Source organism: Natrix helvetica (genome assembly GCF_964273705.1).
Source record: "Natrix helvetica genome assembly, chromosome: W".
Taxonomy (NCBI): Eukaryota; Metazoa; Chordata; class Lepidosauria; order Squamata; family Natricidae; genus Natrix; species Natrix helvetica.
In genome coordinates, this window is record NC_138555.1 from 79,812,002 (window position 1) to 79,832,086 (window position 20,085).

Below are 20,085 nucleotides of genomic sequence, written 5' to 3' on the forward strand. Positions count from 1 at the left end.
AAAGCAAGTGTGCATACATAAAGCACACACTCAGCAAACTGGTTGTTACACCAGTTGAATCCCACCACTGGATACATCCAACAGCGGTTCCTATTACATGGAGATTTCACTCATTCCAATGAAAGATTGCTCAAAACATATCAACCCAAATCTAGTTGGGGCTACAAAAACTGCAGTGAGTTCAAAATGCACAGCCTGTATACTTTCAGGCTTCTGACAACATATTAGACATTTTGCGTGGATCATTGATCGATTTCCACATCCAATTTTAGGCACGACTTTAGACACCTATAATGCTCTCCGTGAAACGGCTTCCAGATAGATATGGGCAACCTTTTCCAGCCTAATTTGGCCAATTACATCAGCAGGGAGAGATTGCTGGCCATCCCTTGTTTTGAGGAGGTTTAGAGAGCTGGAGGAAGGAGAGAAAGTTGCAGAGTCAAAACTGTCGAACAGCCATCGGTTTTGTTGGCCTTTGAAAACTCTTGAAATTTTGGAGATTCTTTTGCATATTAGGTTTGATTTCATCTTGCCATCTGTCCTGTCTCACACCACACATACACACACCACATACCTCACACACAGACACCCGGTTGCAATATAGCTCAGTATAAAAGTGGCATAATTTCAGGAGCATGACAAAGGTTCAGCTGCAACAAGGGAAACAAATAGCAGTAACAAATAGAGTAATTTCCAGGCCAAAACCATTTTGTATTTTTTATTTTTTTTGCTGATAATGGAAGATTCCTAGGGTGGAGCTGAAGGGCAAAAGGGAAGCAGTATGCTCCCTCTCATATATGGGCATACCAGTTGCCTTGACAAAACATCTAATTATTCCCCTGGCTCAACTGATAAGGGTATGGCTAGCTGATGAGAGCTAAATAGGGCGAAATAGATCTATACTTGTCTTCATTCATTTCTTTATCAGCAAAAAAATGACATATATGTCATTTTGTGTGTGTGCATATATGTATGTATGTATGTATCGGTAGTGGGTTACACCCTGGTACACCCCGGTACAGGGGTACTGGTGCCTGCCGGGAGTACCATGTAACATTCCAGTCCGGTGCTCTGGAGGTCCCACCTGCCCACCCGTGCTCCTTGCTAGTATTTGAGGTTTTTGGGGCTTCCACGCACACACATTGAGCATATAGCGCCTGCATGATGCTCCACTGAGCAGCTGGAGCATTTCGAAGGTGTTGCAGAGGCGCTGCAGAGCATTGCGGGCTGTGTGCATTCATGTTGTGGACACCCGGCCCCATTGCACTGTACCGGTTGCAACGGGATCTGGAACCCACCACTGCTATGTATGTATATGCATATGTGTGCCGATAGATAGATAAATAGATAGATGATGATAGATAGATAGATAGATAGATAGATAGATAGATAGATAGATGATAGATAGATAGATATAACAAATAAATTACTCTTTCTTTTTTCCTTTTAAGTGTTCCTTGTTGTTTAGTTCAGGTCTAAAAACAATGATGTAGCATTTAGGGAAAAAGATGCATCCTAGAAGCCCAGTACTAGAACATAAGATGGAGAAGACCTCCACAGCCACCATGGCTTTTCCTCTAGTACTCTGATAAGTTGGAACAAAGGAAACCCAAACGCTACAAAAGGCCAACATGCTGAAAGTGATGAACTTGGCTTCATTAAAGCTATCAGGCAGTTTACGAGCCTGGAAAGCCACAATGAAGCTGGCAAGGGCCAAGAGTCCTGGATAGCCCAGAACACAGTAAAACATGGAGACGGATCCTTCATTACATTGCAAAATGATTTCTTCATTTACTGAATGCATGTCTAGCTCAGGAAACGGGGGATAGATTGATAACCAAACAGCACAAGTTCCCACTTGGAGAAAGGAGCAAGCAAGGACAATGGAAGCTGCCAATCTTTTCCCGACCCATGTCCTCATTTTTGATCCAGGTCGTGTGGCTATAAATGCTACAGAAACAAGAATTGTTTTGGCCAGTATGCAAGAAACTGCCACTGAGAAGATGATGCCAAAAGCAGTTTGTCTGAAGAAGCAAGTGGCTTTCATTGGTTGTCCAAGAAAGAGCAAAGAGCAAAGGAAGCAGAGCAGAAGACAAACAAGGAGAATGTAACTGAGGTCCCGGTTATTGGCTTTGACAATGGGACTCACTTTGTGCTTAACAAACGTTCTAAGCACCCATAGCGTTATCAGGGAAAATGAAACAGCAATTGAAGCTAAACTGATTCCTAAAGGCTCTTCGTAAGAAAGATAGCTTATTCTTTTAAGGATGCATCTGGTTTTTTTATGGTTAGCATATTGTTCTTCTGGGCATTGGTAACAATTGGTATCTGAAAAGAAAAGTCACATTTTAGCGCTGATTCATAAATAAGTAGACATAACAGATAATAGCAATTGATAACCAAATTATTGACAATGTTCCTGCTTAACCGTGCTTATACTTTGGCTCATACCGAATGCAATATTCTGTTTTCCTTTGTGCCCAGCTAATAATGCATTTTAAATGATCTTTTTGCAGACCTGATGAAATATATCCAAATTAAATTATAGCTAATGAAATCAGTGTGTAGCCATCTGCTGAAAACTCAATCCAAGTAATTATCCTCATGAGTTAGATCAGCAATGGCGAACATTTTTTGGCTCACGTGCCAAAAGCGAGGGGAGCACAGGGGAGGTCGTGCGTGGGTGTGCTGCACCCATAATGCAATGTGTGAAACCCAGAGTGCATGCACACATCACAGGCTCTCCCCCCTCCATATTTTGCATGCTTTTTTCACCCTCCCCAGGCCTGGGGAGAGTGAAAACAGCCTCCCCTGCCCCCCTGGAGGCCCTTCAGAGGCTTGAGGAACTTCCCTGAAGCCTCCGGAGCACCAAAAACTGGCCCTATGGGCAAACTGGAAGTTTGGGAATGGACTTCTGGTTTGCTCGTAGGGCCAGTTTAAGCCCTCCAGAGCCTTCAGGGGCCTTCCGGAGACTTCCCTGAAGGCTCTGGTGGACTAAAAATGGCCCTTTTTAGTGAATGTGTCCCAACCCAATATATAAACATTATTTTAATTGAAACTGAATGCAAAATAGTTGTAGATAGCTATAGATAGTATTCTTTTCAATTGTGTATCTGTATGCCTCTCTGTCTCTCTCTCTCTCTGTCTCTTTCTGTCTGTGTCTGTCTGTCTCTGTCTATCTCTCATCCAGAGATAGTTGATTTGAGGGAAGAGGGCTCAATTGAATCTATATGATGAGGAAATTTAAAATATTTCAACAACACTTACCAATCTTGTCTGAAACCTTCCCTATTGGACATGAAACACAATCGTAGCAGCAAAAGCTTTTTCCTTCACACTTTCGCTTTTGATAACCAGGTTGACAATTTTCATTACACATTGAAATGGGAACAACCTACCAAATAAATATTGGTAAAAAAAAAACTTGAGTGCAAACTGGGTTTATTCAAGAACTTTCAGTTGCTACTGTGAAATTTTTCAAAAAACCGAATCTTTCATTTGAAACAAAGCATAAGCAAGTCCAATGCTGAACTGAACGAAGGCACCAAAAATGTTACTCAAAATATTCAATAACATGAATATTACTTTTGTTTCAGATCTGCTGGATTTTATTGAGTCATGTCAACAGAAAAACAAATCAATTGAAGACAATGTTTGCAGTACAGGATTGAACTGTAGAGTCCTTGGTGCACTCTGAGCCTGGTTGTTTTCTTGCTGGTGTTTCATTACTCAACTGGGTAATATTTTCCGTACTTTGAAGATGTTATCTAGTTGGGTAATGAGCTCAATCAAGCTCAGAGAACATCAAGGACTCCATAGAAAGGCAAATTTCCAAGGCCATTGAAGCCATAAGAGATTGTTCCACGAAAGTCACCCATACCTGATTGAACCACCTGTGCCAAACGATCATGTCCTCATTAATAATTAATTCTTTTCCTTCAGGTGCATCTCCATCCACTCTTCCAATTTTCACCCGCTGGAAGGAGGCATTGGGAAAGGTGATCAAGTTCATAAGGTCAAAACCACTTTCTATCTCCTTGCTTTCACTAAAGGAAATTGTTTCTCCAGCAGAGTTGTTGAATGAAATGCTTTGAAGAAATGGATGGAGCTACGTCATTTGGAAAACAAAACAAAACGATTAAAAATTAAACAATGAATGAATGAAAGAAAGAAAGAAAGAGAAAGAAAGAAGGAAAAAAGGAAGGAAGGAAATACAGTAAAGATCTACTTAACATCAATTCTTCTGATAACCAGTATGAATGAAACACATTTCCCCAACTTACAAGGAACTTTGTTTAGATACTTTGTAGAGGTGGCATGAAAAAACAACAACTAGATCATCAAAGTGCTAGTTTAATAGGATTTTGTTTTACCAGACAGAAAGTCTTCCAATTCTTTTTTAAAAAGTAAATGTTTCCCCTGTCCAGTCATGTCCAACTCTAGAATGTCATTTCTGTTTCTTAGCCAAGGGAGCCAGCAAATGCAAGTAGATAAATAGGTACCAATTTGGTGGGAAAGTAACAGCATTCCGTGTAACTCAACATAAAGCCTCTAATGATACACAAACACATAGACCTCAAGCCAGAGATCTTTTTACTGGGAATTATACCAGAAATTTATAACAAAGACTTATAATATTTGATTTTAAATGTTTTAACAGCAGCTAGAATCGTATTTGCAAAAAACTGGAAAAATGAAATGATACCAAAACAGGAAGAAGTTATTCGAAAGATAATGGAGTGTGCTGAAATGAGCAAATTGACATTTGAAATTAGAGAACAAGAAGACGAGCAATTTTATAAGATATGGGATTTGTTTTACCAGTGGCTGGAAAAAAGAACCTGGACATGAAAAATGTTTTATTTATGTTTTAATTGAAGGAGAAAAGTGAGAATACAATAATGTTGTTAAATAGACTAATAACGATACAATGTTTTAATTGAAGGAGAAAAACAAAAATACAATAATCTTGTTAGACTAACAACAATACAATGAAACACTGACATATATATGAATAATTTAGAGTTTTGTGTTATAAAATGAAGGATAAAGATAATAAATGAACCAATGTACATTTGATAGAAGATTGGTAATATAATATATAACTCTAAGTGCATACCATAAAGATATCCTGTTGAAAGTAGTGAAAGATATACAAACATAAACACTAGGTAAATTGTTTTATATTGTAAAAATATTTAAAATGAGACAATGATTGCATAAAGGTATGTTGTTGTTAAGCAGACAATCAAGAATGTAAGCTTATTGAAAAGAAAGAAATATTAATCGTAATTGAACATAGGCTGCACAATGAAAGTGAGGTTTTTTGGCTATATTGGATGGAAAAACTGTGATTGTATATGTAATTGAAAATGCGGATGTAAAAGCACTTGTAACCAAACGACATGCTGTATGTAATGGATGAAACATTTTTAATGTTGTCTTTTATGTTCAAAAAACAAACAAACATAAAGCCTCTAGACAACATTTCATGGCTATGTGGTCAGCATGACTACATATTGAGGTGCGTGGAATGCAATCGCTTTCCCATTAAAGTTGTACCTATTTATCTGCTCGCATTTGCCTGCTTTCAGAGTGGTCGGTTGGCAGGAGCTGGGGCAAGTAATGAGAGCTCACCCCGTCATGTTGCACTTGGGTCTTGAATCCAGGCTGTCTGTTTTTTTGTGGTTATCCAATAACAGAGGCATCTAAGAAATGGAGGTAGCTATTAACAAAAATGCTGGTTATCCTTCTGATATGATCCTGTGCTTTATAGAGTTGGCTTATTGGTTCCTGCTGTCAATCAAGTCCATAATAAAGTCTTGCCTGTCTAAACAATAATGCCTTATCTGGGACTTGGCTCACTTAGTTGAATGTCCACAGACCCAACATGGCTTGATCAGTTCCTTTTGCACACAAGATCTGTGTACAAGAATCAAAGCTCATATTGTATATAGCCGTGATGGTGAACCTATGGCACACTTGCCAGAGGTGACACTCAGAGCCCTCTCTGTGGGCATGCACACCATCGCCAGCTGCTCTTCTGGGTTCTGTTGCGTGCATGTGTGCCAGCCAATTGGTCAGGCACACAAGTGTATGAATTGCTGTCTTCCAGGTTCCAGTGTGCAAATGCTCGCCAGCCAGCTGGTCTTAGAAGTTTTGGGCCATTCCAAGACTGGGTGAACTCTTCTCCAGTCCCTCTTTAATAGTACACTTCTTCCTCCCTCATTATTTATGAATTCAATTTGCATCCACCTCAAAATATGACTTTGAACAAACTCATGAATGTCTTTCCCATACAGTTACCAAGAACCATTGTTCATTCCTTTACATAATCATCATCATCATCATTTAACCCCATAATCCCTTGTGGGGTGGAGTCTGAGCAACTGAACAGAGCTAGCAGAGCGTTTAATGGCTGATTGCCCTTCTTGTCACCAATGCGGAGTTTTGTTCAGCCGATATATTCTCATTGTGCCCAGAGAGAGAAATATCTGCCTCTATCTAGGATCGAACTCACAGCCTGCTGATTGTGAGGCAAGAGCTCCACCTCTCGGCCACCGCACCCCTCTGCTATACGTTCCTTTACATGCATAATCAAATTGGTTCTAATCTACACATTGAAGATTCATGGTTGAATGAAGGTTACCTGCCAAGATTGAAGTCCTTGACATGAAGATCGTTTACATGCCGCCCAATTTCTTCGGTTGGATCCGAGTGAGAAAAGAGCATGCAAAGCATGTGCTACAGCATAAGCAGCATTGTAGATGCTATAGCTGTACCCAGTCATCTGGGTCTCAAAAAGTGGTTGGGGAAGATTTTCCAGTCTCTCCTCTCCAGTACATGCATCGTTGTCTGACACTTGCTCCAGCCGTTCCAGAAACGAGCAGTCAAAAGCTTGTTCCCATACATCCTTAATAAATCCATCTCCTGTAGTCCAGGAAGGCTTAATGGTTTGAAGAAATCCCTTGAACCCTGGAAGTTCTCCTGAGTGTATTGCAAAGGAAATGGCACCATGGAACAACTGGCTGTTCCAACCTCTTTGCATTCCTGTTAACACCAAGTCAGTCTGGGCAGTCATGATCCACACCTTTCCAAAGGACAGATGTTCTTTCATCCCATTGAGAAGAAATATAACAGCAGTCAGCCATAACACTTGCAAAGATTCGCCGTAAATGATAAAGGTACTAATCCGGTCATCTGTCAAGGGCACATATATATCTGATGCTGTTTCAAGTATTTCTTTTAAATTATCCCAGTGGGCTAATTGTGGGATTCTTTGCGTACAAGCTGAACAGATTCCATTCTGGGAAAACAATCGTTCCATGGTCTGTAAGAAATGTTCTCCATTGCTATTATCTACAGCAAAGATTCCAACCCAGGTCCACCTGAATTGTTGAAGAAGTTGGATGATCCCAGCGTATTGTTTAGATTCATTTGGAACCATGAAATAAAAAGATGAAATCTGGTTTCTGTGAAAGTCTTGGGGGACAAATGAACCATATGTGAGCTAAAGGTAGGAGGAGGAGGAGGAGGAGGAGAAGGAGAAGGAAAAGAAGAAGGAGGAGGAGGCGAAGAAGAGGAGGAGGAAGAAGAAGGAGAAGGAGAAGAAGAAAAAGGAGAAAGAGGAGGAGGAGGAGAAGAGGAGGAGGAGGAGGGGAGAAGGAAGAAGAGGAAGAGGAGGAGGAAGAAAAAGAACATGAGGTGAAGAGGAGGAAAAGAAGGAGAAGGAGAAGAAGAAGAAGGAGGAGGAGGAGGAGAGGAGGAGGAAGAAGAAGGAGAAGGAGAAGAAGAAAAAAGGAGAAAGAGGAGGAGGAGGAGAAGAGGAGGAAGAGGGGAGAAGGAAGAAGAGGAAGAGGAAGAGGAGGAGGAGGAAGAAAAAGAAGATGAGGTGAAGAGGAGGAAAAGAAGAAGGAGAAGGAGGAGGAGGAGGAGGAGGAGGAGGAGGAGGAGGAGGAGGAGGAGGAGGAGGAAGAGGGAAGGAGGAAGAAGAGGAAGAGGAAGAAGAAGGAGGAGATCATCAGTATTTCTTCTTGTTCATGCAACATATATTTATTCAAATAATTTGTTAGATACTAGAATTAAAAGTCTAGACAGCCAGGAAATGTATCTAAGCTGTATAAAGGCAGGACTATTTTTTCGGATTCTTGGCAGTTTATAATACTAAAATGTAGCAGTTAAAACATCCATACTATCAATTAAATTATCTATCTGAGCAATTCCAGTCATTAGATTTACTGTACATTTAGAACACTGGACTAGACCCAAGCTGAACTAGAAACCCTGGATAGAAAGACCAGAAAAATGATGACAAGGAAACCTATTCTTCATCAACATAGTGATGTTGACCAACTCCACTCTTAACAAGGAGCATAGGCAGATGTTGAATGTGTGCAAGTGTATAGAAAGTTAAAAAGAAAAAAAGGGCATTAGAAAAATAGAAGTACAGTGAAGAAGATGCATTGAAACTAGTCCAGCCTGAATGTTTACTGAATACCAGAGAAACCAAGGTGGCCTCCAAGAAATAGGAATTGAAGAATAGAAGAAGAAGAAAAACATGGCAAGGCAAAGCATTACTTGTTCCATACATTTAAAGAAAAACAGCGTTCAAAGCACACAAGAGCAAGACGTGGCAATGGCTAAGATTAGGAAAATGGAAGAAAGAAGGATAATTCTGGCTGCGCAAAATAATAACAGTTAAAAAAAAACCAAATGTGTATAAAGTAAGAATTGAGATGACCACAATGGAAAACAAATGTCAACTCTTCGAAGACTCTGAAAAAACAGGGAGCGATCTAGTTAGCAGTTGCAAGAAGGTTATGTGGACAAATTAAAACCAATGGCGTGACAAAAGAGCAATAATAGTGCATTGCAAATATCAGCAAGACATATCACTTGTCTGCAAGGGGGAAAAAAATCATTGAGACTCCAAAATAGGCACAGCAATAGAAAATGAAGAAGCTAAAGTGCTCTAGCACTTTAGTATTCAAACAGACAAGGATCTACCATAACATCCCAGACTTAACAATTGTCCTTAAGAAAGACAAAAAAAGGTGTAGATAAGGAACATTACCACGTTAAGGAGGAGTACCAGGAGACGGCAGAAGAAAAGAGAAAGAACCGGAGAAAATCACAAAATACAAATAGAAATAGAATTACTGTGGGCAAAGGAAGCAAAGGTAGAACCAGTGACGATATTCAGCCGGTTCAGATCGGTTCAAGAAAACCAGTAGCGGTGAGCTATGCCGTCCTATTTAGCCACATTTTTTTCTAAGCCGCATGCACGCATGGCAAGCCATGTACGCTCACCGTTTCACCGTACGGTGAACCGGTGGTCAAATTATGTGAAACCCACCTCCGGGTAGAACCATTAGTAATAGGGATACTACTTGAACTACATCAACATTGACAAAATCACCATCGTCAGTCAATTGCGAAAGGAATTGACTGAGAACAGTTCACATCCAGTGACAATACTTTTAATGCCATCAGACGTCAACATCCGCCTGTCTCAAGTCCTTGGGAAGGACTCAACCGGTGGACAAAGTGCCAAATCCAGTCTGAACATCTGGCTGACTATGTGGCCAAACAAGAATAACATAAATAAATAACAATCTCTCTTTATAAAACCCAGAGTATTCCCCCCACCAATTTTTTTTTTTTTACAAAAGTAGGATGTATCATTGTTCTTTTCTACTCCGAATCCTACCTGCGGAATCTTGTAGATATCTACGATGTCTGACATATAAGAAGAGGTAGCAGAGCCCAGTCCTCCAATGATGGCTATGATGTTTTTCTTCATGTCACATTTATAATTGGGGACAAATCTCCGTGATTTGAAAAGCAAATCCAGGGTGGTCCGATAGGTCATTTTTGCATCATAGTAGCTGTCATAGATTGCGAATCCAAGGGAGAGATTAGGCAAGATCCGGAGATTCTCATTGATTTCTTTGACAGCAAAGGCCAAGGCAAGGGCATGTTGGTAGAATTTTGTTATCACACTGTAAATAATCATTTTCAAAAGTAATTGTACAATGCCTCCGATATATTTGTTTTTTATTTCTTTTTATTTTCAAGAAGTTAGCAATTAGTATTTCCATGTATTATTTAGGACACAATAAAATCAAACTTTTCTGGATTATTATACTCATGTTTTGGAGATATCTTGGGGGAAAACATACTTTCGAAGGATTAATATCTTTGCTTGGAATCAAGTAGGATCTCATATCATTTGGATTGTCCTTAGAGGATTTAACCCCTTCCTTCTTTCCTTTCTTCCTTCCTTTTCCTTCCTTCCTTCCTTCCTTCCTTCCTTCCTTGATTAAAAATCCAAGCATTCAAGTGGCATTTCCTTCGAGGATGAAGTATGGGACATTTTTGGAATCTCCATATCTTAGTCATCCCATAAGTGCTTTTTCAAATCCTTTGTTTGTTTGTTTCTTTTCTTGAAGATGCTTCACTTCTCATCCAAGAAGCATCCTCAGTTCATCCCCAGTTCAGTTCTTGGATGAGAAGTGAAACATCTTCAAGAAAAAAAACCAAATAAGATCCAATTGCCTTTTGAGAAAAGTACCTTCGGGAAAACCATGACCCGAATAACTGAAAATATCCATAACCATTTCTCAGCAGTTATTTTGGTTTTTAGTTTTTTGACTTCAAAGTTCTATTAAGGTTTACTGCAACATAATAAATGATGAAAATAAAGATTAGAAAAAGAGGGAATGCAGGATGAAGAAAAAAAGGAGGAGGAGGAGAGGAGAAAAATGATGCTGACTTCCAATTTTTTTCCCAATTTAGTAAAATACTAATACAGTGATGACATCAACTTTTTGCGTTACCTTATAGTTATTACAAATCAGTTACATATCCCATGAGTTAGCTCTATATTTGTGGCCTAATGTTCTTTGCCTATTCACTCATCAAATTTGAAAATAGTTATGACTGTCACTTGCATTTTTTTTCAATTCCATTTTTAAACATTTAAAGATTGCATTTTGAAACTAATTTACTTACAAAAGAAGGGCTTTAAAAGGAGAAAACGCTACAAGAAAACTATGTCCACTTCTGTTCATCCATATCCATATCCCCATTCCCATCCTCATCCCCATCCATCCATCCATCCATCCATCCATCCATCCATCCATCCATCCACCCATCTATGAATCAATCTATCTATCTATCTATCTATCTATCTATCTATCTATCTATCTATCTATCTATCTATCTATCTATCATCTATCTATCTATCTATCTATCTATCTATCTATCTATCTATCTATCTATCAATGGTTGTGTGTGTGTGTATGTTTCAGCATAACTCTGGAACACCTTGAGCAATTTCAAACAAACACAGATGACTTACTCTCTGGGAACAAATATTGTTTGTAAAAACACACCTCAAGGTGTGTGTTCTGTTATGACACAGCCTGTTGTGCCTTTAAATGGCTTCCACTGTACTGCCATAAAAATTGTTCCTACTGTATAGCGCAGTGGAGTTAACGGTAACGGTATGGTACCGTTGGTAACGTCTTCACAGTACTCTACAAAGAGGCTAGTTATGGTAAGGGGGGGGGGAATCCAACATTAGAAATTACATTTGGTCTGGACATTTTCCCCCTAAAAATAAATAAATACCCAGACAACGCCAAGTTATCAGCTAGCATCATTTTAAAAAAAAACACCATCAAAATGCAAAAAGAGATTTTAATTCAAAATCATCTTTGTATCCTATGAAACTGCTGTTGCTTCTACAAATAATCCTTTATAATTTAATAGCTCTGTGTATCTAACAACCCCTGTGTATCTCAGGGGTTGCCACAAAGAAGAGGGAGTCAAACTATTCTCCAAGGCACCTGAGGGTAGAACAAGAAGCAATGGGTGGAAACTAATCAAGGAGAGAAGCAACTTAGAACTGAGGAGGAATTTCCTGACAGTTAGAACAATTAATCAGTGGAACAGAAGTTGCCTCCAGAAGTTGTGAATGCCCCAACACTGGAAGTCTTTAAGAAGATGTTGGATAGCCATCTGTCTGAAACGGTATAGGGTTTCCTGCCTAGTCAGGGGGTTGGACTAGAAGACCTCCAAGGTCCCTTCCAACTCTGCTATTGTATTGTACACAATTCTGCCTTTAAAAAAAAAAAAGGACAAACAGTCCCCATCCTCACATCATGTTCCTAAGTAAAAACAACCTGTTATTGGAGGACAATAAACTCCCACTCTTCCATATTTCCGTCCCTTCATTGTGGTCTCTCTAAATTCATGAGAAGCACGTCAGAAAAGTAGAAAATGTCTTACTCTGGGATTTCAAAAAAGTTCTGAAAAGGATGATCCTTGAACAAAACCTCATTAAAATGATAAATGATTTGAGAAGTCATTCCACCAATGATGAAGTCTCCTGGTTGGAGCCACTGATGTGGAACAGGGATAGGATCATCTGCAGAACATGCCAAACTCTCAATCTTGATCGCCAAGAGCATCAGAAATAGGAACATCTAGGTGGCAAAATCTAGATCAACTGTGTGCCTTCAACCGTCTATTCACACCTGTATCAATAGATCTCTCCACACATCTCAATTGATGCAGAACAACGAGAAGCCTATATATTAGTCAACATTTCAAGGTTAATATTAAAATTGGATGATCAAATGAAGTAAGCAGCAAGGTAGGGAGAAGAAATAGAAGGTTAGAAGTGATAATAAGAAGCTTCTCTGCTTCTGCCTCCTGTTTCTTATTCTCTGTGGCACAGAGGTTCATTTATATGCAATATCCATGTAATTAATTGAGCACTTTATTATTTGGAAATGTTTGGGGCTTTAGCTATACAAACCAATTATAGTTATCTGGATAATTCTGAAGAGGGAGTTACAGTGAATTAGCCCCTTCTCAACCAACCTTCTAAAAATCCTTAAAACACGTTTTTTCCATCAATCTTTGGGTTATCATGAGAATAAAAAAATTATTGTGAGATGGTTACACTGTGTTTAAGTTGTTTTTTTCAATCTCCTGCATCTTTATTTCATTGTTTTTAATAGTTGCTGCACTAGTTTTTAATTATTGGTTTCTCTATATTCCCTCCGGAGTCTGCTTATAAAATGGGCATCTGTATACATTTGCTAAATCTATCCTTCAGATATAATTAGTTTTGCAGGATGTTTAGGATAAGTGACTTTGATAGCCAAAATAAAGAAATTAAAATAAATGGACATGGCTTTATTTCTGATTTATAAATCTCATCATCATGAGATTTATGAATTTATAAATATATGGATGAATTTTTACATCTCATCCATATGAATACATTAATGTAGGGCATATAAATTAAGTCAATCATTTTGATAAAAGTACAAATTTAGAGTCATTGACATAGATGTGATTTATCCATGGTTAGGAATTATGTTTTATGGGGTTTTCTGTGTGTATATGTAGGCTGATATCACCCATGATACAATACAATGCAATAGCAGAGTTGGAAGGGACCTTGGAGGTCTTCTAGTCCAACCCCCTGCCTAGGCAGGAAACCCTATACTGTTTCAGACAGATGGCTATCCAACATCTTCTTAAAGACTTCCAGTGTTGGGGCATTCACAACTTCTGGAGGCAACTTCTGTTCCACTGATTAATTGTTCTAACTGTCAGGAAGTTTCTCCTCAGTTCTGTTGCTTCTCTCCTTGATTAGTTTCCACCCATTGCTTCTTGTTCTACCCTCAGGTGCCTTGGAGAATAGCTTGACTCCCTCTTCTTTGTGGCAACCCCTGATATATTGGAACACTGCTATCATGTCTCCCCTAGTCCTTCTTTCTCTTAAGCTAGACATACCCAGTTCCTGCAACTATCAGGACTCATATCCTGCAACATATCAGACTCATAGACTTACAGAAATTCAGAATTATTATTCCAATCATAATTAGAGTACTCGGGGTAGTCTTCAAAGCCTTTTTTTGCCACCATTATTATGTTTTTCAATTAGGAACCCATGGTATTCAAAAGTAACACAGCAAATTGAGTACTTCCCAAATTATTTGTTAGCTATGATTCCAATGTAATAGTTGAGATTGTATAGTTGGCATCAAAATAAGTAGGTTAACAAGAAACTATCCAAAGATCTCATTTGATCTAGATAACTTGCCTTTCTTTGATTCAGTAGACTTGTCCATTTTAAGTGGTCAATAAATTCAATAAAACTTGACATCCTAGTTCAGAAGTACAACCACTCCTTTACCTTGTTCAGTTCCCACAAAAAAAAAGCAAGCAAACAAATTTGTATGCTGCCTGATTTTCAATAAATATTTTGCATCTGAAAGGCCATGAGTCTCAAAAAGAAGAATAGTTTACTGTTTTGTCTTATTTTCGGTGGGAGTTTTGAGGGAAAATTTTCAGTTTCATAGAATTCCCCATGAAAATAAAAAAATAATAATAATATTTTCATTGTATTTATATATTTTCTCTGTATACAATAAGTGCTTGGTGGACAGTATACTGTCTGGGTCAGTTTGTTTATATAGCAATAATAAACACCTAATTTCCACCTCTATTATCCAACCATTGATAAAATGAGTTCCAAATTTGAAAATATTCTGGGTCTTCTTTTTCTTTTATTTTCATTGTTAGTCTGTCCATTTCTGCAGAGTCTAATTTTTTTTTATCATCTCTTCTTCTGTGGGTGTTTCCTCATTTTTCCAGAATTATGCAAATACAATTCTTGCTGCTGTCAAAACATATAATTTGAAATAAACTTTCCCTTTATCATGTTTTTCTGGTATTATACCTAGCAAAAATATGTCTGGTTTGTAGTCTATAGGCTGCCTTACCATTTTTGCCAACCATGTATGTATGTATGTATGTATGTATGTATGTATGTATGTATGTATGTATTTATTATTATTATTATTATTATTATTATTATTATTATTATTATTATTATTATTATTATTATTATTATTATTATTATTATTGCATCAACAGAATTGTATCACAGCGGCCAGTTGTTTCGCCGGATTTGGCATTAATTACTAGTCGGGCCCCACCCAGGGGCCTAGGACGTCGTAACGTATTTTCGTAATATGTGTGCGGATCCAAGCAGTGCGGCCTTTTGCATTTGACTGATGGTGATTTTGTCAATTTTTAACTGTTCTAAATGTAATCCCAGTGCTTCTGGAATAGCACCCAGTGTGCCGATTACCACTGGAATTACCACTGCTGGTTTGTGCCATAATCGTTGAATTTCGATTTTTAAGTCCTGGTATTTCGCGATTTTTTCATATTCCTTCTCGGCGACCTGGTATCACCTGGTGTTGCGATGTCTATGATTGTAACCTTATTTTTCTCAACCAGTGTGATGTCTGGTGTACTATAGAATAGAATAGAAATTTAATTTGTTGGCCGCACCCTCTCCGCAAGGGACTCGGGGCGGCGTACAATAAAATATACATACATACATATAAACATAAAAATACACACATATACATACATATACATACATGCATGGAGGAGGTAATAATTAAAAATACATTACATTAATAATAATAAAAATTAAATTAGTCATTAAAATACCCCGAAATAATAATACAATTTAAAAAAGGACTGTCAGGAGGAAAAGGATAAACTACGGTTGAGCCAGGCCAGACAGTTGAAAGAGGTGGGTCTTGAGCTTTACACGGAAGGAGCGGAGATCGGAAGTAATCCTGATATCAAGGGGGAGGTCATTCCACAGGGCTGGGCCCATCACAGAGAAGGCCCTGCTCCTGGGTGTCGCCCCCCCGACACTGTTTAGCGGACGGCACCCGGAGAAGTCCCGGGTGTATGCGCCAGTATTTTATCCGTTTGTATGCGAAAATCCCACAAGATCTTGACCATCTGACCCTCGATGTCTTTTTCAGGCTTATGTTCCCACCAGTTTGTTGCTGTTTTAATATTATAATTTTTGCACAAATTCCAGTGGATCATTTGTGCCACTGAATTGTGCCGCATTTTATAGTCAGTCTGTGCAATTTTTTTACAGCAGCTGAGTATGTGGTCAACAGTTTCATCAGCCTCTTTATTATTATTATTATTATTATTATTATTATTATTATTATTATTATTATTATTATTATTATTATTGTTATTGTTATTGTTATTGTTATTGTTATTGTTATTGTTATTGTTATTGTTATTGTTATTGTTATTGTTATTGTTATTGTTATTGTTATTGTTATGCTTTTAGACATGTCCAGCACATGTGGTAATATATGCCTGGAGTTTTATTACATTTCCAACATTTAGCAGACATATTTTTTAAACTTTTTGGCTAGTTTTGCTGGTGGTAAGTGCCACCTATAAAATAGTTCATGCAGATTTTTCTTATATGTAGTTGCCATTGTCAATTTATAGTTCCTTTCCTAGAGCCTTTGGAAATTATCAAATTTTATAGTATATCGAAAAATGATGTGGTGGCTCAGTGGCTCAGATACTGAACTTGTTGATCAGAAAGGTTGTCAGTTCAGCGGTTTGAATCCCTAGCACTGCATAATGGAGTGAGCTCCCGTTATTTGTCACATTTTCTGCCAACCTAGCAGTTCGAAAGCATGTAAAAATACAAGTAGAAAAATAGGAACCCCCTTTGGTGGGAAGGTAACAGCATTCTGTATACCTTCAGCATTTAGTTGTGCCATCCACATGACCACAGAGACGTCTTTGGACTGTGCTGGCTCTTTGGCTTTGAAATGGAGATCAGCACCACCCCTAGAGTTGGGAACAACTCGCACATCAGGGATGGGTTCTGGCAGTCACTACTGCTGGTTTGCTTTTGTGCACGCTGCACAGACGCACGCATGCACAGAGCAATAAAAATTGCTTTGTGCATGTACAGAAGCAAAAAACAAGATGGAAATGCCTATGATGCTTCCGGGATAACTGGTTCAGAGCATGGCAGGCCTTTGTTGCTGCTGATTCCAGTGACACAGGCTACCAAACTGCTACTGATTCAATCGAATTGGTCCGAACCAGTAGGAGCCCACTACTACTGTGTTTCCCCGAAAATACAACCTGTCCTGAAACTAAACCCTTGCGACATTTATCGCGTGCGCAAAAATATAAGCCCACCCTCGAAAATAAACCCTCTGGACAATCCCCCCCCTCCGACCAGGCAGAGCAGTATCTGAAGGCACCAAGCCACGGGAATGAGGTGGGGGCAAAGGCGCTTGCATTGCTTGGAGCTTTCGGGGTACCGCTAGGTCAGTCAGCGGCGCTGTGCCCAGCTGAAGAGGGGGGGTTGCTGGGCAGCTGCTCTCTTGCGAGCGGGCTCCCGAAGAGCTGGGCACAGCCTCAGGGTCGAATGGCTGTGTTGCGCTGTCGCAGCAGCAACGCAGCAGCCATGAGGTGACCAAGCTTATGAGCAGCCGCCCGGCAACCCCCCTTTCCAGCCGGGTACAGCGCCGCTGACCGACTTAGCAGTACCAGGAAGGCACCAAGCAACACGAGCGCCTGTTCGCTGCCCTCCGCCTCCTGTGGCTCGGTGCCTTCGGAATGCCCCTAGGTGAGTGAATGGGGCTCTGCATGGCTGGAGGGGAGTTACACAGTGGCTTTTCCTCTCCCCGCTCGCGCGAAGGGCATCTGCGCTGCTGGCGCCATCCTCCGCTTGGTGTTTTTTTTTCAAAGCACAGAGGATGGATGCCGCTCTGGAAGTACGCTGTATGGTTATCTCTCTTATCACAGAGGACGCGGGTAGCCCCTTTACAGGGCAGAGCAGAGGAGTTTGGGGAATATCTGCAGGACAAAATCACTCATATCCGGAGCGGATGGGCCCCCCTCAGTGGACCAGAGGAGCCGTCAACAGTGAGTCTTGAGAGACCATTCTGGGAGGAGTTTGATTCTGTTGCCCCCGAGGATTTGGACAGGTTGCGTGGATGGCTGCGACCGACCACATGTTTAATGGACCCATGTCCCTCCTGGTTGGTACTGGCATCCTGGGAAGTGACACGAGGCTGGCTACTGGGCTTGGTGAACGCCTCTTTGGGCGAGGGGTCCTTACCTACCGCATTGAAAGAGGCGGTGGTGAGGCCCTTACTTAAGAGGCCTTCCCTTGACCTGATGGAGCTAGCTAATTATCGTCCAGTCTCCAACCTTCCCTTTTTAGCGAAGGTTGTAGAGAATGTGGTGGCACAGCAGTTTCCACGACACCTTCAGGAATCCGAATATCTAGACCCACGCCAGTCCAGCTTCCGGCCCGGACACAGCACGGAGACGGCCTTGGTCACGTTGGTTGATGATCTCTGGAGGGCCAGAGATAGGGGTTGTTCCTCTATCCTGGTCCTATTAGATCTGTCAGCGGCTTTTGATACCATCGACCATGGTATCCTATTGCGCTGGCTGGTGGGGATGGGAGTTGGAGGCACCGTTCTGCGGTGGTTCGACTCCTACCTCTCCGACCGGACGCAATGTGTGTTGGCAGGGGGGCAGAGGTCGACCCTGAGGCCACTCACTTGTGGGGTGCCGCAGGGGTCGGTCCTCTCGCCCCTTCTGTTCAACGCATATATGAAGCCGCTGGGGGAGATCATCCGTGGTTTTGGGGTGGAGTATCATCTGTACGCTGATGATACTCAGCTGTACATTTCCACCCAAACCACCCCAACGAGGCTGTCGAGGTGATGACCCGGTGTTTGGAAGCCGTCGGGGTCTGGATGGGGGACAACAGACTCAAACTCAACCCCTCCAAGACTGAGTGGCTATGGCTATCAGCACCCCGGTTCAGCCAGTTGATTCCATCACTGGCCATAGGGGGCGAGCAATTGCCCCCTGTGGAACGGGCGCGCAATTTGGGCGTCCTCCTAGATGCCCGGCTGTCAATGGATGACCATGTGGCAGCCGTGGCAAGGGGGGCGTTCCACCAGGTTCGCCTGGTGCGCCAATTGCGCCCCCTACTGGACCGGGATGCCCTACGCACGGTCACTCATGCACTGGTGACGTCTCGGCTGGACTACTGCAACGCCCTCTACATGGGGCTTCCCTTGGGACGCGTCCGAAGACTGCAGCTAGTCCAGAACGCAGCCGCGCGGGCTATTATGGGGAGTACTAGGTACTCCCACGTAACACCGCTCCTGCGCGAGCTGCACTGGCTGCCTGTGGTCTTTCGGGTGCATTTCAAGGTGTTAATTACCATCTTTAAAGCGCTCCATGGCACAGGACCCAGTTACTTGCGGGATCGCATCCTACCACATACTTCCCTGCGACCAATTCGCTCTCACAGGGAGGGACTCCTCCTGGTGCCGTCCACTAAGCAATGCCAACGGGCGGCACCTAGGAGTAGAGCCTTCTCTGTGATGGGCCCAACCCTCTGGAATGACCTCCCCCCTGATATCAGAACCACCACCGACTTCCGCTCCTTCCAACAAAAACTGAAGACTCACCTGTTCCGTTTAGCCGGCTTGGCCCATTCATAGTCTTATTTTACCTCCTGGCAGATATTTTTAATTGGGTATTTTTTAGGGGTTATTTTTAAACATTGTTTTAACTACTTTACTTTATGTACAGTTTTTTACAGCCTCCTCTTTTAGGTACTTAGTATTTAACTATGTTTGTATTTATTTTTTTGTATTTATGTGTTTTAATCTGACTGTACACCGCCCCGAGTCCCTTTTGGGAGAGGGGGCGGTATAAAAGTCTAAAATAAAGTAAAGTAAGTAAAGTAATTCCCCAAGAACCTTAAGAAACCATAAGAAACCATCTTCCTCATATCTCTTAAAGAAATAAATTTGCAGAATTTGAAAGAAATGAATACCTTCATAAGAATAATTAAAGATATAATTTTACATATGAACAAGCAGACATAATCTGTTTGTAATAAAAAAAAATGTTTAAACATGTCTTCTTATCAGTTGCTCCCTGTGGCTTAAATCAGGCCTCAAAACAATAATGTAACATTTGGGGAAAAAGATGCAGCCTAGAAGCCCAGCACTGGAGGACAAAATGGAGAAGATCTCCACAGCCACCATGGCTTTTCCTCTGGTGCTCAGGTAGGTTGACACAAAGGAGACCCACACACTGCAGAAAGCCAACATGCTGAAGGTGATGAACTTGGCTTCATTGAAGCTGTCAGGAAGATTACGAGCC

General features: G+C 40.8%; 1 protein-coding gene across 1 annotated transcript in view; it reads right to left on the bottom strand.

Annotated features, from left to right (window-relative positions):
* Positions 1-1,426: 1,426 nt before the first annotated feature.
* LOC309400613 (vomeronasal type-2 receptor 26-like) overlaps positions 1,427-20,085 on the bottom strand; it is a gene marked incomplete at both ends in the record, with an annotated part of 28,027 nt that continues 9,368 nt past the window's right edge. Inside the window, one exon of the mRNA XM_081969173.1 lies at positions 1,427-2,328. Within this exon, the coding sequence (XP_081825299.1) occupies positions 1,427-2,328 (902 nt within the window). The remainder of the gene's footprint in view (positions 2,329-20,085) is intronic.